The sequence below is a fragment of the Bactrocera dorsalis genome, chromosome 1 (genome assembly GCF_023373825.1).
Source record: "Bactrocera dorsalis isolate Fly_Bdor chromosome 1, ASM2337382v1, whole genome shotgun sequence".
Taxonomy (NCBI): Eukaryota; Metazoa; Arthropoda; class Insecta; order Diptera; family Tephritidae; genus Bactrocera; species Bactrocera dorsalis.
This window is the reverse complement of record NC_064303.1, coordinates 54,235,628-54,261,578: the sequence shown is the minus strand read 5'-3', so window position 1 is coordinate 54,261,578 and position 25,951 is coordinate 54,235,628. Positions and strand designations below refer to the sequence as shown.

Here is a 25,951-nt window from a genome sequence, read left to right as displayed (position 1 = left end):
TTTTATCGACAAATTTTGTTCAGCGATGAGGCTCATTTCTGGTTGAATGGCTACGTAAATAAGCAAAATTGCCGCGTTTGGGGTGAAGAGCAACCAGAAGCCGTTCAAGAACTGCCCATGCATCCCGAAAAATGCACTGTTTGGTGTGGTTTGTACGCTGGTGGAATCATTGGACCGTATTTTTTCAAAGATGCTGTTGGACGCAACGTTACGGTGAATGGCGATCGCTATCGTTCGATGCTAACAAACTTTTTGTTGCCAAAAATGGAAGAACTGAACTTAGTTGACATGTGGTTTCAACAAGATGGCGCTACATGCCACACAGCTCGCGATTCTATGGCCATTTTGAGGGAAAACTTCGGACAACAATTCATCTCAAGAAATGGACCCGTAAGTTGGCCACCAAGATCATGCGATTTAACGCCTTTAGACTATTTTTTGTGGGGCTACGTCAAGTTTAAAGTCTACAGAAATAAGCCAGCAACTATTCCAGCTTTGGAAGACAACATTTCCGAAGAAATTCGGGCTATTCCGGCCGAAATGCTCGAAAAAGTTGCCCAAAATTGGACTTTCCGAATGGACCACCTAAGACGCAGCCGCGGTCAACATTTAAATGAAATTATCTTCAAAAAGTAAATGTCATGAACCAATCTAACGTCTCAAATAAAGAACCGATGAGATTTTGCAAATTTTATGCGTTTTTTTTAAAAAAAAGTTATCAAGCTCTTAAAAAATCACCCTTTATATAACAATTAGTCAATGAAAGGTTACGAGTAGATATTAAATGCTGTCTCATTATCGATTTACTTAAATAATACTACATGTCATAGTTCATATTTTAACAAATTTGGGGTTTCTCACATCAAACTAAAAAATTAAAAATAAATATAGTTTCAAAAAAACTAAAAAACACGCTTTTAAAGCATATCAAACTAAAAAGTGAAAAATAATTCTTTGTAACGGGTGATTTTTTTGAGGTTAGGATTTTCATGCATTAGTATTTGACAGATCACGTGGGATTTCAGACATGGTGTCAAAGAGAAAGATGCTCAGTATGCTTTGACATTTCATCATGAATAGACTTACTAACGAGCAACGCTTGCAAATCATTGAATTTTATTACCAAAATCAGTGTTCGGTTCGAAATGTGTTTATCGACAAATTTTGTTCAGCGATGAGGCTCATTTCTGGTTGAATGGCTACGTAAATAAGCAAAATTGCCGCATTTGGGGTGAAGAGCAACCAGAAGCCGTTCAAGAACTGCCCATGCATCCCGAAAAATGCACTGTTTGGTGTGGTTTGTACGCTGGTGGAATCATTGGACCGTATTTTTTCAAAGATGCTGTTGGACGCAACGTTACGGTGAATGGCGATCGCTATCGTTCGATGCTAACAAACTTTTTGTTGCCAAAAATGGAAGAACTGAACTTGGTTGACATGTGGTTTCAACAAGATGGCGCTACATGCCACACAGCTCGCGATTCTATGGCCATTTTGAGGGAAAACTTCGGACAACAATTCATCTCAAGAAATGGACCCGTAAGTTGGCCACCAAGATCATGCGATTTAACGCCTTTAGACTATTTTTTGTGGGGCTACGTCAAGTCTAAAGTCTACAGAAATAAGCCAGCAACTATTCCAGCTTTGGAAGACAACATTTCCGAAGAAATTCGGGCTATTCCGGCCGAAATGCTCGAAAAAGTTGCCCAAAATTGGACTTTCCGAATGGACCACCTAAGACGCAGCCGCGGTCAACATTTAAATGAAATTATCTTCAAAAAGTAAATGTCATGAACCAATCTAACGTTTCAAATAAAAAACCGATGAGATTTTGCAAATTTTATGCGTTTTCTTTTTTTTAAAAAGTTATCAAGCTCTTAAAAAATCACCCTTTATAAACTAACAATAATAATGAAGGAAAAATTCCTGCATTATTGTGAAAATAGCGTGGAATGTTTTTTTAAACTATATTTATTAGAAAATAATATTACGTCATCTACATAAATGTTACATATTTTACTTATGTGCTCCCTCAGGATATCATCGATGCCTCTTTGAAAAATGTTTCCCGCATTTTTCAAGTCAAAAGGGAGACGGCAAAATTCATATTTCCCGCCGTTCTTTAAATAACTGTTGGATTTCGTTGTTTACAAAATCTGAAACCCACAAAAGTAACGATTTTTTTGGTAATGTGGCAGTACATAAAGGGTGATTTTTTAAGAGCTTGATAACTTTTTTTAAAAAAAAAACGCATAAAATTTGCAAAATCTCATCGGTTCTTTATTTGAAACGTTAGATTGGTTCATGACATTTACTTTTTGAAGATAATTTCATTTAAATGTTGACCGCGGCTGCGTCTTAGGTGGTCCATTCGGAAAGTCCAATTTTGGGCAACTTTTTCGAGCATTTCGGCCGGAATAGCCCGAATTTCTTCGGAAATGTTGTCTTCCAAAGCTGGAATAGTTGCTGGCTTATTTCTGTAGACTTTAGACTTGACGTAGCCCCACAAAAAATAGTCTAAAGGCGTTAAATCGCATGATCTTGGTGGCCAACTTACGGGTCCATTTCTTGAGATGAATTGTTGTCCGAAGTTTTCCCTCAAAATGGCCATAGAATCGCGAGCTGTGTGGCATGTAGCGCCATCTTGTTGAAACCACATGTCAACCAAGTTCAGTTCTTCCATTTTTGGCAACAAAAAGTTTGTTAGCATCGAACGATAGCGATCGCCATTCACCGTAACGTTGCGTCCAACAGCATCTTTGAAAAAATACGGTCCAATGATTCCACCAGCGTACAAACCACACCAAACAGTGCATTTTTCGGGATGCATGGGCAGTTCTTGAACGGCTTCTGGTTGCTCTTCACCCCAAATGCGGCAATTTTGCTTATTTACGTAGCCATTCAACCAGAAATGAGCCTCATCGCTGAACAAAATTTGTCCGAAAAAAAAAAACCGAACACTGATTTTGGTAATAAAATTCAATGATTTGCAAGCGTTGCTCGTTAGTAAGTCTATTCATGATGAAATGTCAAAGCATACTGAGCATCTTTCTCTTTGACACCATGTCTGAAATCCCACGTGATCTGTCAAATACTAATGCATGAAAATCCTAACCTCAAAAAAATCACCCGTTATGTATAAGTACACCCTAATACTTGGACTTTTAGGTATGTATGTATGTATGTGCGTATGAAATTATTTATGTTTTGTGCAATTGAGAGCTCGTTGAAGAGATGAATGTACTTTTTACTCTCGTTGCAGAGAAATATAGTATGTACAAATTGTTTGTATGTATGTATGTATATATGACAATGATTTTGTTCTTAACCCTTAATAGCCTGATTTACGAAAGTGATTTATTTTTAATATTACTATGTTTGCTTGAGGGTCTAGTAATATGTCATAGATAAAATAAAACAATAATCACATTTAATTTTTTTTAATTTTGTTGGAAGGAATATTATACAACAGTAAAATACGTACAGCCATCCTATACAAACAAAAACTTATAGTAATGTGAACATTCAGTTTAAAAGATTGATATCAAAATTGATACTCTAGGTTATTAAGGGTTAAGCAATTGAGAGCTCGTTAAAGAGATCAATTCGCTTTTTGTGTACAATCCTGCTTGTTTTTGTTTGTCAAAGAACAAGAGGTATTGCAGTATAATTGCCAATGTAGACTTTGAAAAGATATGTGTATATGTATGGACATATAGTATAAATATGTACGTAGCTTGAATATATATTTTTCATATTAATAATTGTTGCCTACCCGCGCTTTTTGTATGTTTGAGTTTGATATTACCCAACGTAGGGTATATCGAGAGTGGCAGATTGTATGCCGTATCATAAGGTACTCTTATATAATATATTTTTGCAATAGAAGGAGAGCGCGAAACGGAATTGTTAATCTGCAGGTATGCTTCCGTATGCACTTTGTTAATATATTTGGTATACATTATGTATATAAAAGTACGAAATTTTGCATATATGTATATATGTTTGGTTTTGGGTTTTCTTTTCGTATTTTAATTTATGCAATCCTGCTTATTGTTTCAAAGGTATTGCTGAAAAGTACTTATGTGCAAATAAATGCCTGTTCATTTTTGTTGGTAAATTAGTGTCTCACAATTGTGAGATTACGAGTATGTCGGCATTCGGAACTACGGAATTAATTTGGTAGGTATATCGATGTATAGTATATTTATGTATGTATGTATATTGTACCAAACTGTTTACGGTTTTCTCGTAAATTAAATAAAGTTTGGTAATAGTTTTATTTTGTCGTTAAAATTGTATTTGAAATACAGGTATTTTATAAGTGTATATATCGTTTTTTTGTATATGTACATACATATATGCATTTAATAAATTAAGACCAAATAGTATGAATACGCTCACTTTATTTTCCTCAAGGGCCTTTTTAGAAGGATGTTTGGTTGTACGTGTCTGTGCATTTAGTCCCACTGCTGTTCTCTTCAGGATCCATCTGCCTACCTCCTTATTCTGTTGTTTTTGTTCGTATGTTTATGTGTTTAACTATTTGCTTTAATGTTCGTTTATTTTTTTTGTCATTACAGCTTTGTTTTTTTTTTGTTTCACTGCACTTTTTTTTATTTTTTTGTTTGTATACGTATGTTTTTTATTCCTGTTTCGGGCACCACACTTTTTGTTTGCGCTCTTTTAGCTTAGTTGCTTTTTTCGTTTGTTTAAATTTTTTTGTTCGCCACCGCACTTCTACCGCACTGCACTAGATATTGTTTTATTTCACCATCGTTATCGCACTTCGTTTGGTTTTTGCCACCAAATTTATTTATTATTGTTATTACGTTAATATTGTTTTCACTGTGAAAAAACCGAAGGTGCCTTTCGTTAAGGCTCGAAGGACCATGAATAAAAATATGCGAAATATATGTTTATTATAAATGAATTTTGTTTGTATTATCACAATCTCACCAACGAAATTATAATATAAATGTTACACAATTTAATTCCAATAAAAATACGTGACAAACGCAGCGGCGAGAATCCTGTTCCAACTTATTGGAGCTGGCGATCGAGTTCTCGCGGATGGAGGTCGAAAGGTCTAATCGCGGTAGAGTAGCGGCGCGACTATGGTAGTTTCCAATTTGTTCTCAGATTTGGTGTACACAGTGGTTTTGTTAGGGTGCGCCATTTTATTTCGGATAGATTGGGGAGGCTTAACTCATTTAAACACATCGAAATTAAGTAGTGTGTTGTGACACACTAGCACTGCCCTAGCTGCACCTCTTACTTTCTTTTTGATAATTGTTATCGCTTGGTAATGCGTGCAGCTGCCGTTAAATGGTTTAAACAGCTTGTATGTGTTTACGGCCGATTGCCTTCTTGCCACATACATCGAGAGGAATATCGCACGTGAATTTTGGAATTATCGAAATTCTTTGGTAAAGTTCCACTTGTGGCGCTTGAATGCACAGATTGCTTTTGTGCTCTTATCACTAAGCCTGGAATCTTTGTTCCTGCTGCATCAATGCTTCGCTGACAGCAATCTAGCTCTTGCACTTTATTAGTATACATGTCGTTTTGTGTGTGGCTATCGCTAACTTCTACATTCGCCTGATAGTTGCTTTCTTCTGTATACCACTCTATTTAACTGTCTAATTCTACTTTAATATTTCCAATTGCTTCTAACCAACTCTTCTAACCAACAATAATAGCGTTTAGCGTGTTTTACACCGAAAATTTTTGTATTATATTTTTATTTAAAATAGCTTGATATAAACATAGTATGCAGCAGTTTGGTTACAATTTAGATATGAATTGAAAAAAAAATTGTAATGAACTTACATATTACGCGACATTTATAATTTAAGAGTGTAAATTCTCATTTGTTGGGCGCCAATTAAGCTGATCAGCGGCAACAGGTCTCTTTATTATTAAACTTTTAACTTCAAGATATAAACTGAAATAAAAAATAATATTATCATTGAACTGTAATTTAATCTAAAATCTAGGCGCACAAGTGTCTGCTGCTATATCCGGCAGGCCGAATCAGCAGAATGTTGCAATGTTAACAAAGTGCATTCTTGCATTTCATAAAAAGGGAGTGTATTCTTAAGGCATAAACAAAAAGCGCAGTTCTTATGTGTTAACTAGAATTTTTTTTGCAGTAGGGGGAAGCATTGAAAGTCAAAGTACGGAACTTTAATCCACTAAACCTAACCTATTCCCAACTCAAGGTTCTCCCACAGAACCAGCGGCTAAGTATTACTTCGTAAGAGGGACAATACATTTAACTAACGGATGCCTAATCTGTTTGAAAAAGTCTCAGTTTTGTCATTATATATGCTGACGCTTCGCTGACAGCTTTCCATTAGTCAGTCGACTGCGTGAGTCAATATATTATTGACCGTAAAACTACCATCGAGTTTTTCCCTTGTATTCGAAAATCGAGGACAGTAAAATAATACATGGTCAGTATATTCTACATACACTGTACATGTCGGACAGTTCGGACTAATGTCATTGTGGAATCTGAAAAGGTAGCTTCTAAAGCACCCACTAACTATTTGGGTCAGATGGAAATATAGGTAACCATGTCATCTATTTATCCACGAGTGGGTTTAGCGCCCTTTGGATGAAGAATTATATTATATTGCTCCTATCACGTTTTAGTGCTCTTGGACATCTCTTCTGCCTTTACCGATACTGCAATTAGGATTTAGGATGATAGCTGATATAAACGGTCGAATTTATCTCCCTGGATGTCATGGCTCATATTTCAGCATGGTCGCTTGATATATGTTGTCCGGAAAGCACTTATTACTCGAATTGCAGAAAGCCTATGCAATTATTTGTGTTCTTTAAATTTTAATTTTGAATTCATTATTACTCCCAGATGCTTCAGCTACTGCTGTGAAGTAATCTCGCATTACCATATGGTGAGTTTTATTTGTTCTTCTATCGTCTTACGCTTATGAGTAAAACTTCAGTTGTTTGCTCCGCCAGTTCTCACTCACAGAAGATAAGTAATGGCGTATACCATTTAAGCACTCATTGCATTTATTTCTTAGATCAACTAATTGATTGGCAACTGCTATCACCATGAAAACTTCTCGTCTTCCCGTCATGCATGAAGTTTCAAAATAGTGGGCCTAACTCGAGATAGAGTAGCTCTTGGTCTCTTGGTGACTCTTGGTAACTCTCTGTTTTTACAATAACTCGTTATAATGCTTATGCGGTATTCAAGGGTGTGTATTTCATCCAGGGCTTTAATTATGTGTGCCCATTTTGCCGCGCTGAACGCATTCTTGACATCCAGAGTAATCAGCGCGCAGTACCTTTTTGTGCCACCTTCCCATCTTTTGCCACTTACTGCACATTTCGCAATATCGACGTCTTCTCGTAGAGCGCCAACAGTGTATATCTTTTTTATAAAGCCGTATTATCTCCCTGTTAATCTGCCGGCTTTCTGGATTGCTAACTCCAAGCGGTTTCCATTGTGTCGAGCATATACAGAGGTAGGTACGATGTAGGTTCTTCAGGGGGTTTCTTTGGTTTTGGAAGCAGATGCAAGCGCTGTACAACCCATGACTCAAGGAACATCTCTTCCTTTATGCAAACATTGCACATTTTAGCATATTGGGTTTGCCAATCAATCCTGGCGCTGCTAAGGAGTTTTCGGGAGCACGAAATTTTAGCTATAATCGCCATATAATCACTATTTGTGTATATGTTTGACCCCGCCCACTATACGTATACTCGTATGTGCCCGCTGAGCGAATTATTTGCGAACAATGCTTTTTTTTTGTACGTGCTTTGCGTTCCACTTTTTATTATTGCTGTGTTTTTTTTTGACAGAGGAGTCCTTGAATTAGCCCCCTGCGATGGTTTATACATCTGATGTCCTATACAGTTGAGAATACATTAAAATCGGCCGCTATTATATTCGTACACTTTTGGCCAAGGTTAGCCAATCAATTATAACGTAGTAAAAAAGGGAAGATGGACGCCCCGATTAATCGGAAATGTACAAACATGGGTGGAAAGAAAGCAAGGCGAGATAGACTTTTACATGACGCAGTTTCTAACAAGACACGGATGTTTTAGAAAGTACTTGAATAGGCAGGGTTATAACAATAGAGTGATTTGCTCTTTCTGTGGTAGCAGTTGCGAAAATGCAGAGCATATATTTTTCGGTCATGTGCCTTGGGCTGCTAATGTAAGTTGATGCCAAAAAGAACGCCGACCGTAGCAAATTTCAATCTGTAATTGAGCACTTTGTGTGCAACGCACATAACATTTTCACTGAATAATTTTAAAAAAATTTTGTAACAAACAATAAATTTGAACGATTCAAATAATTGGAAAACAAAACAAAAAAATTGAAAAAAAATGTTTATGGAAAAAATTAACTTTTCGGAATTTTCCAATTTTCCGACATTTCCTCACGAAAAGCATACAGTTTTCTTTTATTTCTATACCTTCCCCAATCCCCACAGAACATTCTCTGAAAATTTCATCAAGATTGGTTCAGTCGTTCCCTCAGCGTTATGGGAAAAAGAAAAGGGCTGGTTTTAAGGGTTTTCTTGCCGTAAAAACCTTCCTTGAACCTCAAAGAACATTTTAAAAAAAGAATTGGCAAAATTGGTCCAAGCGTTGTTGAGTTATGCGCTTAACAACACAATTTGCGATTCATTTTTATATATAAGAAGAAGATAAGCAATCATATTAATTGATATGATTCTCATTTTGGGTATTTTTATAAAAACATGCAAAACTGATAATATTCTATTAAAATTTTTCTCAATTCAAAACTACATATATTTGTAGTTAATTTTTTAAATAATTATTTTTTTAAACAATAAAATATAACGATATACATAAGTATATGAATATGTTTGTATATATACTGTTACAAAAAGTTGTATTTGTATTGCTATATGCATCCCTTATTATGAACAATAGCTGTAGGTATATGGAATAGCATTTGTCTTGTTGTAGACATCTGGCGCCGCGGCTGTCTGCTTGTCGAAACAATAGACATCTGGCGCCGCACTGTCTGCTTGTCTACTTAAACAATTGCTGAGTCTGGCGCCGCGGCTGTCTGCTTGCGTCTGGCACCGTATAGCATTATGTTCTGGTAATTTCCAGACGCAATATTCTAGAAGGACACGTCGGCATCAGCGAGAAGTGCGTGGCTATATAAGCCGTGGCAGCGCCAACGTAATCAATCAGTGCTAAGAGTAAACTGTTATAGTGTAGACAAGTTGTAAAATAAAGAGTTGTTGAATTGAATTAAACAGTTTTGGTTTTATTCGTCAATCCAGAGATACGAACCTAGCAAAGTCAACTAGTAAGGAGTAAATTCGTAACAATTGGTGTCAGAAGTGGGATTGTCAAATAATCCAAATTCAAGATGGTTAAATTCGGAGAATTGAGAATTCAGCAGTTAAAAAAGGAACTGGAGAGCGTAATTTGCCGATAAGCGGGCAAAAGGCGGATCTGCAGGCACGATTACGTAAAGCAATGGAAGCGGATGGAATTAATGTGGAAGAGTTCGAATTTGATGGACCAGAAACTTCTACAAAGGTAGAAGAAAAAGTAGAAGAACAACGAACATCATCAAGTGCAGACACGAACATGCTGTTAGTGGCTTTTAAGCAAATAATAGCTGAAAATATATCACAAATAACAGAAAATGCAGTGCAAACAGAAAATCGTCTGGCACAGCAAATAACGCAAATAGCTGAAAATACATCACAGTTAGAGTCTCGCCTTACACAACAAATGACTGAAAATAATACGCAGTTAGAAAAGCGTTTGGTACAACAGATTACAGAAAATAATACACAAGTGCAAGAGAAATTTTCAAAATTTGAAGACGAATTAAGCACAATAAAAAATGACGAAGAAAATTTGAAATCAGAAGTTCTTCAATTGAGTAATCGGATGCGAGAACTGCAACTGCATGGCCCTGCACCATCAACAAAAAATCCAAGACTGAAGGCACCCACATTCGATGGAAGTATTCCATTTCAAATTTTCAAAGTTCAGTTTGAAAAGACAGCAATGGCCAATAACTGGAATGCAGCGGACAAAGTGGCGTCCTTGTTTGTATCATTGAAAGGACCTGCGGCAGAAATCCTTCAGACTATTCGAGACTGTGAACGGGACAACTATGAGGCATTGATGAGTGCGATAGAAAGACGATATGGTAGTGAGCACCGGAAACAAATATACCAGATCGAACTGCAAAATAGGGGTCAGAAGATGAACGAGTCATTGCAAGAGTTCGCAACTGAAATAGAACGACTGGCTCATTTGGCAAATGCAGATGCACCTGTGGATTACATTGAGAGGGTAAAAATTAAATGTTTCATAAATGGAATTCGTGATGTGGACACCAAACGCGCCACATATGCATTGCCAAAAAGAACGTTTGCTGAAACGGTTTCGCACGCCCTCACACAGGAAACAGCTTCCCTACTAAGTAAACCAGCACACAAAGTACAAAGGGTTGAAATGGAACAACCGGCGCTGATGGAAGAAATGTTGAAGACTCTGAAGGCAATTGCTGCACCGCGAGTAAATACAACAGGAAGATGTTTCAACTGTGGAAAAGCGGGTCACTTTGCCCGAAATTGCAATATAAAAGTAAACCCATCAAAACGGAAACAACCAACAGATAACGAGGACGGAGCATCCACATCTCACAAGTCGTTAAACTAAAACGGAACAGTTCAAAGGGGCGTAAGCTGGTTCCCACAACTATTTGCCCCGCCATCTCGATATCACAAATAGGTCGCCTTGACAACAATCTTACTATCAACGGCATCGTAAATGGACGACTGTCAACGCTTACTTTGGATACTGGTGCCACACATTCAATTATCCGACCGGATGTGGTAAGAGGAACGGTTGAACCATTAGTCGGTTGCAAGCTTCGAACGGCCACCGGGGAGGAAGCAGCTGTCGCGGGAAAAGTGTTTTGCGAAGTGATGATTGGTACCCTGGAAGTTAATCACACCTTCATCGTAGCAGAAATCACGGATGAAATTATAATGGGAGTAGATTTCATGATTGATCACGGGGTTACTTTGGATTTAAACAAGCAAATGCTGTTTTGCCAGAACATGGAGATGCCTATAAACACTGGATATGTGACCAACGTTGAAAGTAAGAGGGTGATTGTTGATGATAATCAGAGTATTCCACCAAAATCTGAGGCGATTGTATGGGCTAAAGTGAATGGAGGAGGTGGGACTGAAGAATTGTGGATTGTGGAACCAACAAAAATAGATACACCCATATTGGTAGGAAGAACGCCTGTGAAAACTAGAGAAGACGCCACCATTCCGATCAGAGTAGTGAATGAATTCAACACGTCTATAAGTCTGAGGAAAGGAGCGGTAATTTGACAGTGCCAGAATATAAGTGCAATAGCACGATGCGAACGGTCACAACAGAAACCTACTATTGAGCCAAAGCAGATAAGTCCTACACTCCTAAATAATTTGCTGAACGAACTGCATGGAAATGAAAAATTAAAAGCAGAAAAACTATTAGAAAAATACGCATCCATATTTGCAAACGAAGGAAACAACACAGGAAGAACCGGCATTGTCAAACATCGCATAAATACTGGAGACGCTAAACCAATCCGACAAGCTCCGCGTAGGGTTCCACTAGCAAAACGTGAGGATGCTAACAAAATTATAGAAGACATGCTCAAAAAAGGTGTAATCGAACCTTCAATAAGTCCATGGAGCTCACCTATCGTCTTAGTTAAAAAGAAAGATGGTAGCACCCGTTTCTGCGTAGATTAAAGGAAGTTGAATGATGTCACAAAGAAAGACAGTTATCCCCTACCGAGAATCGACGATACATTAGACACCTTGTCTGGAGCGAAATGGTTTTCTACATTAGATCTACAAAGTGGATATTGGCAAGTCGAGATTGATGAACGTGACCGTGAAAAGACCGCTTTCAGTATGGGCGACGGGCTATGGGAATTCTCTGTGATGCCATTTGGGTTATGTAATGCGCCTGCAACGTTTGAGCGACTGATGGAACATGTGATAAAAGAACTCAACTGGAAGACATGTTTGGTGTATCTTGATGACATTATCATCATGGGAAAAAGTTTTGACGATCATCTGAAAAATCTAGAGGAAGTCTTTCAGCGAATAGCATCAGCCGGATTACGCTTGAATCCCAAAAAGTGTTCATTATGGAAGAAGCAGGTCACATATCTCGGACATAAAGTGTCAACTGAGGGGATTCACACCGAGGAAGGAAAAATAAAAGCAGTCAAAGATTGGCCTCGACCGACCAACATACATGAACTCCGCAGCTTCCTTGGCTTATGCACGTATTACCGCCGTTTTGTACCTGGATTTGCGAACGTGGCTAGAAAGAAATTCATCCTGGATACAGATGCGAGCGCTTATGGAATTGGAGGTGTCCTGTCTCAGCTCATCGACGGACAAGAAAGAGTAATTGGGTATTACAGCAGAGTGCTCGGGAAACCAGAGAAAAACTACTGTGTGACGCGAAAAGAACTACTAGCTGTGGTGGAATGTGTAAAACATTTCCACAAGTATTTGTATGGACAACGATTCTTGCTGAGGACTGATCATGCAGCATTAAAATGGTTATTACAGTTTAAGAATCCGGAAGCCCAAATTGCACGGTGGATCACAGAATTACGACTTCGAAACGGAACATCGAAAGGGCATTCACCACAAAAATGCGAATGCATTATCACGTCGCCCTTGTCCACTGGAATGTAAACATTGCTCCAAATCAGAAGGAAAAGAAGGTATAATCGACGTGCGATTACTGAATATAGAACCTGAAGATGATTGGACTCCTCACCGCATCAGAATCAATCAGTTGGAGGACCCTGATCTTGCAAAGCTGATAATAGCCAAAGAAAATGGGGTACGACCACCAAAGGAACAAATTAGTAACGAGAGTCCAACGGCAAAAGCATATTGGGCCCAATGGAACAGCATAAACCTCGTTAATGGATACCTTCATCGTACCTGGGAAAGAGAAGATGGCAAACAGTCTCGTCTGCTGATCATAGTACCGAAGTCCATGATTCCGAAAGTATTGAAAGAATATCACAATAGACCTAGTGGAGGGCACCTTAGAATTACAAAAACTATAGAGAAGATTAAACAACGGTTCTACTGGATCGGTTGTCGAGATTCCATAGCAGAATGGGTAAGTAATTGCGTAGAGTGCATGGCAGCTAAAGGTCCTAAAGCCAAAAGTCGCGGTAGGCTACAACAGTACAACGTGGGATCACCATTTGAACGAGTCGCAATGGATGTTGCAGGTCCGTTCCCAACCAGTACGGCCGGAAACAAATATCTACTGGTTGTCATGGACTATTTCAGTAAATGGCCAGAAGTATATGCCTTACCAAACCAAGAAGCGAAGACAGTAGCCGAAGCGTTTGTAGAAAATTGGATAACAAGATTCGGAGTGCCCGTCGAATTATCTTCGAAATCTTCCATTTTCCAAGAAGTCTGTACATTATTGGGCATCCACAAGACACGGACAACAGCGTTACATCCACAATCAGATGGAATGGTGGAGAGATTCAACCGAACGCTCGAAGAACATCTGCGGAAAATCGTTGATAAAGATCCACGGAATTGGGACAAGTGCATCCAGATGTTCCTGCTGGCGTATCGTTCAGCGAAGCACGAGACAACTGGTTACACGCCAGCAAAGATTATTTTCGGATCTGATCTGCGACTCCCTGCTGATCTTAAGTTTGGAACGAATCCTACAGCTGTAAGAAATGATGGAGATTATTGTTCTGCCTTAAAGGAAGAAATGAATGAATTGCATCTAATGGTAAGACAGCATACGCATCTGATGAGCAATAAGATGAAGGACCGGTTCGATCAAGCGGCAAATTCAAAAGGTTTTGAAGAAGGTGATCTGGTCCTGTTGTACAATCCACTTCGAAAGAAAGGTTGTCCCCGAAACTGCAGACAGCCTGGGAAGGACCCTATATGGTGATGAAACGACTTAATGACGTGGTATACCGCATACAAAGAAATGGGAAAGCACGATGTAAAATGAAAATAGTACATTTGGAGAGGCTCGCCCCATTTGGTTCAAGAGGATTTGTGCCTAATCGGGACGATTTTATTTTGGATAGTTCAACAGTAAATAGTACACATAAACAAAAAAATAATATATAATTCCGTTCTAAAAAAAGGCAAATAACTTCAGGTACACATCAAACGAGCGTTCGTTTATATTCGGTTTTTGGTATTTAAGGCACAAAATTATTCCAAAAATTAATACCGAAAACATTAATATTTGGTAGGATATCCTTTTGTTTAAGCACTTCATTCGAACGATTTGGCACATCTTCAACAATTTTAGCAGTCTATGTCGGCGATATTTTATCCCATTCCTGATGCAGCTTAATTTTGAGGTCGGTCACTGAAGAAATCTTATGTTTGCGATTTTGACGATCTAATTCACCCCACAGGTTTTCGATGGAGTTAATGTTCGATGATTGGAAAGGTGGGTGGAGCACTTTGGGGCAATTATAAAGAAGCCACTCTTGCACTAACCGCGACTTATGTTTCGGGTCGTTATCCTGGTAACATTTGAACGACTCTAAAATACCAAGTTTTTCTGCACTACATTTTAAACTGGTTTTTAGGATATTAAGATACGACTCTTTGTTCATTATACCATCAATAAAAACTAGTTTCCCAACCCCTTTTGCGCCCATACAACCCACAGCATAACGTGACCATTGCCATGCTTTACTGTGAGCCTCAAATTTTTCAGTTGCAGCTCTTCATTAGGTTTTCGCCAAACTTTTACACATCCATCCGACCCAAAATCGTTGTATTTGCTCTCATCAAACGTCATTCCACCAAACATTTGGCTTAGCATTATTTTCCTTGGCGAATTTTACACGTGCTTGTCTGTTTTTTGGTTGCACCAAAGGCTTACGGCGTGTGGCAATTTTTGGTACACTTGAGCGTGGGTTTGACATGTGATGAAAATTATGGATTTGCTCCAGAGTAGAATTCTTACACATTCTTATTACAGACGTACATATCGTCCCCTCAATATAACAATAGCGTATGTGCTGATACGCCATTATTTTTTTATTGCATATTTAGAATCTCCATCATTGATTCTATGTCTGGTCAAAATTTCGTCAAATTCTACTTCCACAAAGTGGGTCAAAATGTCATTAGAAAAAATGGTGTATAATTTCATGTTCAAAAATTTCCTTCAATAAGTGTATAGACATCTGATTTGACAAAAACTTTAAACTCGATTTTCTCAAAACCCCAAAAAAATTATACGCTATTGTTATATTGAGGGGACGATATGTTAGTCTTTTGGATATAATTCTATACGTTTACATGCAATCATATTACTTAATTGATATGATTATCATTTTGCATATTTTTCTGAATGCATGCAAAACTGATAACATTCTAATAAAACTATGCTATTTTCAAAACTATATTTGTAGTTAAAAAGAGTTATTAAATATTTATAATTTTTGATAATATTATATAATTTCATATAAATATGTATGAATATGGTTGTATATACATACATATGCTATATACATATGTATATGAGATACCCTAAAACACTTAATATTATATATTACAACAATGTTATATTTAAATCACATTTCATCATTTAAATTTTCATATGCATCTAGAATCTAGATTCTAGATATTAGCACATAGTTACATACATACATACTTATGTAAGTAGAATTCAAATTCAAATCCTAATATTATCATTTATCAGTAAAAAGTGTGCGCGCACTGCTCGATATGTAAAGGGTGATTTTTTAAGAGCTTGATAACTTTTTTTAAAAAAAAAACGCATAAAATTTGCAAAATCTCATCGGTTCTTTATTTGAAACGTTAGATTGGTTCATGACATTTACTTTTTGAAGATAATTTCATTTAAATGTTGACCGCGGCTGCGTCTTAGGTGGTCCATTCGGAAAGTCCAATTTTGGGCAACTTTTTCGAGCATTTCGGCCGGAATAGCCCGAATTTCTTCGGAAATGTTGTCTTCCAAAGCTGGAATAGTTGCTGGCTTATTTCTGTAGACTTTAGACTTGACGTAGCCCCACAAAAAATAGTCTAAAGGCGTTAAATCGCATGATCTTGGTGGCCAACTTACGGGTCCATTTCTTGAGATGAATTGTTGTCCGAAGTTTTCCCTCAAAATGGCCATAGAATCGCGAGCTGTGTGGCATGTAGCGCCATCTTGTTGAAACCACATGTCAACCAAGTTCAGTTCTTCCATTTTTGGCAACAAAAAGTTTGTTAGCATCGAACGATAGCGATCGCCATTCACCGTAACGTTGCGTCCAACAGCATCTTTGAAAAAATACGGTCCAATGATTCCACCAGCGTACAAACCACACCAAACAGTGCATTTTTCGGGATGCATGGGCAGTTCTTGAACGGCTTCTGGTTGCTCTTCACCCCAAATGCGGCAATTTTGCTTATTTACGTAGCCATTCAACCAGAAATGAGCCTCATCGCTGAACAAAATTTGTCGATAAAACACATTTCGAACCGAACACTGATTTTGGTAATAAAATTCAATGATTTGCAAGCGTTGCTCGTTAGTAAGTCTATTCATGATGAAATGTCAAAGCATACTGAGCATCTTTCTCTTTGACACCATGTCTGAAATCCCACGTGATCTGTCAAATACTAATGCATGAAAATCCTAACCTCAAAAAAATCACCCGTTACATACTTACATATGCATATGTGTACGACATTGCCGAACAAATAATGTACAGGTATCCCTCGAATAACACGGTTAATTGATTCCGTGTTATTCGAAATCGTGTTATTTGAAATTTAAAAACTAAAACTTTATAAACGCAATAATTTTTAAATTACATATGTTCAACCACTGTCACTCTCGAAAGATTGATTTGTTTTTCCTTGAAGAGGTAGAGGATCCTTAAATTTCAATTTTTAAAAGGAATTTTCGCGGCTTCGTGTAATTCGAACCCTGTGTTATTCGAGGGTTGTTGCAATTTTTAACCGTGCTATTCGAGATTTCGTGCAACTCAAGTACCGTGCTATTCGAGGGATACCTGTATATACACACCAACATACAAATATGCGTACACATGTAAATATGTCACCCACAAAAACTACAAACATTGCTTTACAAAAACAAGAATTGTTTCAAATAGCATCATACATACTTATATGCGTACACATGTAAATATGTGCGTATTGCATTCCCTCACAAATAATGCATACATAACATACATACTAATATGCGTTCACATGTAGATATGTCACCCGCAAAAAGTACAAATATTGTTCTACAAAAACAACAATCGTCTAATTTAGCATCAGCAACGTCTCAAGTCAATGTCGCAGCCGAATTGGCGAAGCTCAAATGTAGTAAATTTTACAACAAAAACGATTTCATTCATAAACGCAGGGGCATATGCCACAAGCGACCTCGCTTCATTCATATAAACAGACGCCGTAACATCTCCCCGAGCATGCCTTTTACTACAAGCGTCTTATCGCTACGATGGCAAAAGCTAAAAAACATAAATTGAACAACTTTCTGATGCTTCTTCACAGAAAGAAGTCAGAAAAGTGGCAACAAAGGAGTTGTCGATTTATAATATTCAATTCTAAAATATGTTTCCGTAGCTCGCAAAAATCAGCGTCGATATGTATGCAAGTTCATACATATGCATACATATTTACGCACGTTGGAAGGCGAAGCTGTTACAGCGGCAAGGGAAGCGGTAACAATCGGCGATCGTTTGTTAGTTTCTTTCGCGTCTCGTCGCGTCAGTGCTTCGACAGATTGATGTGCTGAACACATAGAACGCCACAGACTGCAAGCGCCATCTGAATCTGATATTGAAATACACACATTTTTAAGGACACAGTTATTTAGACAGCTGCACAACTACATAACTGTGTCCATAAGAACGTGTGTATTTTAATATTTGACAGATGTCGCTTGCAGTCTGCCCCGCTCTATGTGTTCCGGGCGTGACTCTTTGAGTTTCGACACATTGACTCTTTGAAAAAACTTAAGCTTCAGCCATTGGTTGCCCGTGAAGCGAAGATTTCGCATGAAGCAATAAGTGTACACATTTACATACAAAGTTGTGGGTAGACAAATTTACAAACATTATGCGTATGTTTATTTTTGTTTACATACACACATAATTACATACGTGAATATGTGCGACCGCTTTTAACATGTTATCAAAACTTTTAAAGGATTGACCTGTAAATAAATATGTATGTATGTATGTATTTATCTTATCAAACCTACATTAATTAAAGATTTACATACATACATACATACATAGGTAATAATGCATGTATGACTTTATTATATATTTCCAAAGATTTTAAGGAATTCACCATGAAATAGTTCAATTTGTACGTACATACATGCTTGTGTGCTTTGATATAAAATACATAGAAAATATACATACATATGTATGTATGTATATAAATTATATACAGCATCGTTTGCGCATAGTAAAAAAGGGAATCTGTAAGCGCACATTCCTTAACATTGGAATTATCATTATTGTTCTCATTTAACACTGAAAATGCTCAATTCTGCTATTTTTGTGACCCCTGATGTTAAGTGGTGAAACACGCTAATCATTTTCTGTGGTGAAACACGCTCATCCAAAACAGTAAATCCGTCCCAAAATTGAAATATCCCTAAATTATCGTTATCGTGAACCTTCTCTGTAAATATACGTTCTCTGATAATACCTTAAATAAATTTTCTCATAAAATCACTTTTAGCTAATTTTTTACGCATATACATATAGTATACTCCAAACGTGGGGAAAAACCGAATAATAATGACGCATTTAATACTTAAATTTAAAAATATAGAGGCATTAAGTTTAAGAAAACTAAACCCGAATATTAATTAGTCTGACTGTATACTACAATAATATTATATGACAATCATACTTATTTCATCATTCAAATTTTCATATGCATCCATAAGAACATAAGTACATTCTATGTAAGTATAATTCAAATCAAGATATTATCGTTTATCAATTGTATAATATAGTGTGCGCACTGCTCTATATTTTTTTTTTTTTTTTTTTTTTTTTACGAGGAGGAAGCATCGAAAGCCTGAACCCAAGTCACTGCTCTATATGTATGTACATATGTGTATATGACATTCCCGAAAAAATAATAGGGGTATTCTCTTGCTCCTGCAAAACCATTGGACGGTGCACGAATTGCAGAAATTTTCCACTTTATCTGACGGCACAACAACAAACACACGCAGACAATTATTTCCAATGGCTGTAAAATATGTCAAGTCAAAACCATTTTTTATTTTCGTGCAATGCACGTGATGTTATATCTCGCATAATTTCTGCTGTAATAAAACTATATCCTTCTTTCTCACACTTTCTTTAAATTCGGGACAAATCAACAAAACTGCTTTCAAGAAAGCATGGCGGTACATTCCTCAATGGCCTAGTGGGTAAACCACTCGCTTGACATTCCTTCAACCTAAAGTTCGAAACACTAAATTATAAAGATCTTTTTTTATTGCAATGTTTTTATTAATTTTAATAATAATAAAATCATTTTGTTTAGATTTACATTAAATTCATTTATTCTTACACATTTTTTTTTCATCACTTCAAAATTATTTCTATATATAATATTTAAAGAAAAATTATAATATATAAACAAAAAATAATATATACAAATATGTACATACAATGTATATCAAAAAAATAAATATAATATTATGATTCCTCAGCTTTTCGCTTCCTATATTTTTTTGCTTATATCTATGGTGGCTCATTTTAATGGACTTCCGAATTTGTTGTTCGAAATTTGCAAATCCACAAGTGATGAAAGGATCTAAAAAAATGTAATTAAAAACCAATTTTAAAATGCATCTTTTTAGGTAAATATGTATGTATTAAATTTACCATATACTCGTAATATGTTGGACAATAGAAATTTTGATAGCGGTTGCTTGCCTCCCCTACCCTCCCAGTTACATAAAATCAGGAATTCATCAGTGTACAGATGCCGCAACACATCACATACCCTTTCGGGAATGCCTTTCATCCTTAAAATAAACTGTGTCTGTAATATGAAAATAGTATACAAAATAAATATTGCTTATTGAAGAAATTGTATTATTGCTTTAGCAAATTCTTCGGATTTTAGTCTTTCGCCCATTCCTCAATGTTGGAAATGTGGGTGTATAATTCCTATACGAAAGCCTAACAAACCAGAAGATCAGATGCCCAGCTTCCGCCCGGTTTCCTTATTGCCTTGCAACAGCAAAGTTCTCGAGAAAATACCGACAAATGTGGTTTACTTCTAAACATAAATTGCTAAACCCTAATCAGGCTGCCTTTAAAAAAGGCCATAGCACAATCGACGCTCTATTATCTTTCGACCATTTCTCTTCATGTGCCCTGTCTAGTAAGAAACATATTACAGCACTTTCCCTAGACTTCGAAAATGCCTTCGATCGTATCGGGGCACACATTGTTCTAAGACAATTAAGGAAATGGGCAGTTGGCTCTAAAATCTACAATTTTGTTAAAAGTTTTTTAATTAACCGAAGATTTATGGTCAAGATAAACGGCGCTTTTTCCGACATATACAACTTAGAAAATGGGATTCCGCAAGGTTCGCCTCTCTCGGTGGTTTTATTTGTTATGGCGTTTGAAGAAATTAGCAAAATAATACATAAGTACAATATAAATCACAATATTTACGCAGATGATATTCTGATATTTACTAAGCTTGATAATTTAGTACCGGTGAGAACCATTTCCAGTAAAATCATTGATGATATTTCTGTATGGTCGCTTGAATCAGGAGCGATTATATCATATGAGAAATGCAATGTCCTGCATATTTGTCCAAAGAAGCGCTGTTCAGATGTAAGACTATCTTATAAAAATGTACCTATAAATAATGTTAATGAATTGAAGATATTGGGAGTTTTCTTTGATAGTAAATATACTTTTAAGTTCCATTGCAATTATATTAGAAAAAAACTATTAAACCGCCTCAGCATTGTAAAATACTTTTCCTCAAAAAAGTCCTTTGTACATACTTCTACTCTTTCTAATATCCAAAAGCAACTTGAATCTTCTTTGTGCTCCATATCACGCAGCTGTGCGGAAAAGCCTACGTGCCTTCACCATTACTCCAGTTTGTAACATTTTGGCTGAATCCGGACTTCCTGACCTCACGGAACGGGTGGAATATATGACCGCTGGACTTATATACAAAGTTATATCCTGCAACAACTCCAACCTGTATAAAAATATACTCAATGCTATAAATAGGAAACGCTTCCCAAAGAGGCTCTCGGCACTACATCGCGTAGTTGCTCTGTCTAGAGAAATTTATGTACCGGTTAAACCCACTCGGCAAGCTCACAGTACATACCCACCTTGGAATCTTTCGGACTCGTCATTTATTAATTGCCTTCAGGATTATCAAGAGCAAAATACATGTGCTCCTATCTACCAGCAAGTTTTCCTCGAGACTAAACTAGAGTTATACTTAAAATCGTTCAAATTTATATTTACGGATGGCTCAAAAACAAACTACTCAACGTCCTTCGCAGTTATATCGGAATTTACAGGTTTTGAAAAAAGGTTTGCTGCACAATCACTGCTCTATATTCACCAGTGAAATCTTTGCTATCTATCAAGCTGCTCTAATAGCATCCAAAACTAAGGGTAAATTCTGCATTTGTACAGACAGTCAATCTGCCATCGATGCCGTCAAAAATTTTACCAATAACAGTGTCTTAGTAACTTACGTTCGTGATCTGCTCACCAAGCACGCAAATAAAATGAAAATGGTCACTGTGGAATTCAGGGCAATGAACTCGCCGATTCTGTGGCGAAAAGTATTCACGAAGAACCGGTACTGTGCTTTGGCGCTCTCGAAAAAGCTGACTTAAAACGTCTAATAAAGCAGTACGTACATAACAAGTCCCTGTTGAAATAGAATGGATACGTTCATCATTATGCGGCAATCAATCCTACCAGAGCAAAGCCTATATACCCCACGAACTCCAAACATTCAGACAATTTGTTATTCACAAGGCTTCGTCTAGGTCATAAGCAGATCATGCACGATTACCTGTTAAATAATGGAAACGGATCCTGCTGCTTTTGTAGGTCCTCTAGGACATCAGTAAAACATATACTAGATGCATGCCCCCAATTTACCAATACAAGGCGAAGGATGTTTGGCACCACTCTCCCATCGAAACTACTAACTAATATAACATCGTCGAATATAAGTACTATATCTAACTTTCTTATAACATGTAACATAGCACATTTAATTTAATATAAACTGTACAATTTATATATTAATGATAATATTTATGTATATCCGTTATTTAGACATAACATCCAATTATTACTATCATATTAAATTGTAAAGACCAGCTGATGGCCTCGAGCTAGTGCTGCTAATTTTGCTATTTTCTGTATATTTAAGTATATGCTTCAAATAAATATGAATCTGAATCTGAATCTGTTAATGGTAGGGTGGAAGCAATTTCTGTTTGGGTGTTGTCGATTTCTTGACCAGTCAGTCGCCATACTAATTGATGAACTTTTCAAATTAGCACCTTACATTCGTGGACGGTGTTTTGTGGGGCCATTTCTTCGCTTTTTTGAATTATCTAAAAAGAGAACAAGTGCAATTAGAGAATACTTAAATAATGCTTAAACCACAATATCTTAACAATACATCCTCTTTGTATTGATGAATACTTATAGAACAATAAAAACTTTTATGAACATAAACTTACATTTTCTTTCAAAGAGCTGTCCATCTTCTTTTAGATATTACCAACTTTTGAAGACAATTCTTCTAGTTGCGGGGAAATAGTTTTTAACCTGTTAAAAACATCTGAAAAAGGTATATACAATATATAATAAAGTAAAAAAAATTTAAGAAATGCATTTCAACAATATATTGGATTACCGTTCCCGTCCACAAACAAATTGTTTACTTGTTGCTTTGAGAAGCTTGCCTCTAATTTGCAGCAACCAGAAATATTGAACTTTTTCCGTATCAATGTCAATTGATCTACAATAACAAATTTTCCATGCACCTTTTAAGATAGAAATAAAAAGTTGACAGCATCAAAAACTCATTTCAAATAACTTAACTTAATATAATAAAATACAATAAATGCAGTGAAAATACTAATATGAAAATTCATGAAATAGATGATGTAAAATGGGAATTAGAGTAAACTTGCCCTCATGTGGAATAGAAAAATATTTATAAACTATATTGTCCTTTTCTATTTTAAGCAAATATGGATCTAATTTATTTGTCAACAAAATACCTAAAGCTGATGACGATTTCAATGGTTCTTGAAAATAGTTTTCAACACCCAAGAAACAATGTGCCGTTACTATAACGATATCAGATTCCTCTGTCATGCCTGTTACTTTTATGGGGCCCAATTTTAGACTAAAATAATAAGAATCTTTCTCTTTTTAAAAATCTACATATATTAAACGAATAAATTTTGGATATTTTATTGCAAGTATAATCTGCAATATTGCTTTCTTCAAGCATTAAATGTAATTGCTGCAGGATTTTATTGGGCTTATTTATAAGTTTTTCCTAAATACTGTATGTGATTTTCAAACTTGGAAATGGAAAAATTATCTAGAGGACCATATTGCTTGGTACATTCGGTTAAATGGAATAAACCATGTATAATGTAACTAACTAAATGGTCTCCGTATATATTTCCAAACAAATCAACGAATTCTTCCAAGATTTGTTGGGCAACATTGCCTTCAGTGCTATAACACATCTTGCATGACAGTAGCTTTATACCTGGGTGCAATTAGAGGGACTCGTAGTAATGGTCACCATAAGAACTGCCTAAATTATCGCTTTCCAATCGCTGATTTCATCTAATCTTCTACATATTCGACCGAGCTCTGAAGGACCTAACTTGGAAAAAAATAATATTTTTTCGTTAGCTTTGCTTATGTTTATATTGCCTTTTTAATTAACAACCGAAAATTTTTTGAAATTTCCTGATTCTTAAATGCTTTCTCTAAATTAAAAAGGATTAATGTGATGTGATCTGTCACTTCAATTTTGAAAAGGCTGGTCAGTTCTTCAATGTTTTATTTGTTTTGAAAAACAAACTCTCCTTTCTTTGTAGTCACCCACTTGATCACATTTAGAATAACAATTTTTTTCAGTGTGCGACTGCACACCTTTAACAAAAGTTCGAGAGGGAGCATCGCAGCAAAACAAACCATCTGAAGACCAATTTTTTTAATAATTAACTTTTTCAAAAATTATTTTAAAAAATCATTAATATTCCACTGTTTTGCTGTTCCAGAAAAGTATGCAATTGTAAGCGGTAATTCGTATGGAAAATCAACTATGGATGATAGAATAGGCCACAATACTGTATTCGAGTTCTTGAATAATTTGAGGCTATCTATTCCCACATCAAGCACAATATGATTTTCATTTTCAAGTTCAGGAAATGAATTTTTCTCAAAATGATTTTGAATTCCCCTATATAAAAAATATCCACTTGGAATCGTTTGAATATTTACATTTTTTCGGCTGGTACCTAGGAGACTTTTAGCCGTTAGAGGTAAATTTGTGCAACCTATTTTACGCAATGTTTGCAGAAGATCGGCCCAAGCTTTTAATTCTGAACTAAATGTATTATTTTCTATTAGTTCTAAAATTTTACTATTACTGTTATTCCTATCACTAACATAGCTATCGGGGAGCTTACTAAACTGCATCCCTCCACATCAGGATCACAATCAAAATTTACATATTTTTTACAAATTTAGATGTACTTAGATTAAAACCCTTTTTCCCGGCTCATACAAATAGTAAGTATGTAAGCACTAAATGTATCTTTTTTCATATTAATTATTATTTCCTCTACTCACCCTTTTTTTAAATATTCTTATATGTAGTCACAAACGGTCACAAATATTGAACGAAATACAATTCGAATAGATACTTTAAATAATTTTGCCTAAATATGCACAAGCACAAATACGCACAATTCTTTTCACGACGCTTTTGTAACCGAAATCTTTTTTCGTCGAATTCAATTTGTCACAATGAACAAGCAAACGTCGAATTCACGGTATCGTGAATGTACGCTTTCACATCCATCGTTTTCAACACGCGGTAACAGTTAAAAAAGTTTGTTTGCCTTCTCTTGTTTTATTTTTGCTTAACATCTGTTGAGTGAAGAGCTTATAATATAAAACAAACAAAAGACACAATAGATTGACTTCTTACTCATTTCAAAGATTTTTGAGGGAGTGTTAGTGACAAATAAAAATTGTGTAAAACTATTAGAGTTTGGGTCACGCATGTTTTGCTGGGTTCATGAAAACAAACACAATTATATATCCCAGAGGATGCCTTTGCTGACAAGCGTCTTTTAGCGACGATGGCAAAAGCTAAAAATCATAAATAAGGGTCAACCCCACAAGCCCGCAAAGTACAGAAAAGGTGGCAACATATGTAGCTCTTGTCGATTTAAAATATTGGTTGTCAAAAAAAGTCTTGCGGTATTTTCGCTAGTTGGCGCTGAAAGCGTGTAGTTCTAGTTCTATTCGTCGCATCGGGTCATGCTATACCTTTTTGGAAAGCTCATTTCACGTTTGATTGATTCTCGTTTCTTTTAAGTTGTTCGTGAGTTATAGCGTCGCGAACATGGAGCAAATTAAAGAGAAATTACGGCATATTTTACAGTACTACTACGATAAAGGCAAAAATACATCTCAAGCAGCCAATAAAATTTGTGCAGCTTATGGACCCGATACAGTTTCCATTTCCACGCACAACGATAGTTTCCACGT

General features: G+C 36.3%; 1 protein-coding gene and 1 pseudogene across 13 annotated transcripts in view; one reads left to right on the top strand and one right to left on the bottom strand.

Annotated features, from left to right (window-relative positions):
* The window catches only part of LOC105233578 (FERM domain-containing protein 5), a 753,696-nt gene that overhangs the window by 392,658 nt on the left and 335,087 nt on the right, over positions 1–25,951 (bottom strand). Inside the window, exons 6-8 of one of the 13 annotated variants that reach the window (XM_049462607.1) lie at positions 23,058–23,187; positions 22,882–22,982; positions 22,377–22,752 (exon numbers count right to left, since the gene is read on the bottom strand). The exons of the other annotated variants lie outside the window; for them this stretch is intronic. Coding sequence (XP_049318564.1) covers positions 22,912–22,982; positions 23,058–23,187 — 201 coding nt within the window. The 3' untranslated portion in view covers positions 22,377–22,752; positions 22,882–22,911. Of the gene's footprint in view, positions 1–22,376; positions 22,753–22,881; positions 22,983–23,057; positions 23,188–25,951 lie in introns of those variants that run through there. 13 annotated transcript variants of the gene reach the window in all.
* On the top strand, positions 21,480–22,412 carry LOC125775485 (uncharacterized; annotated as a pseudogene).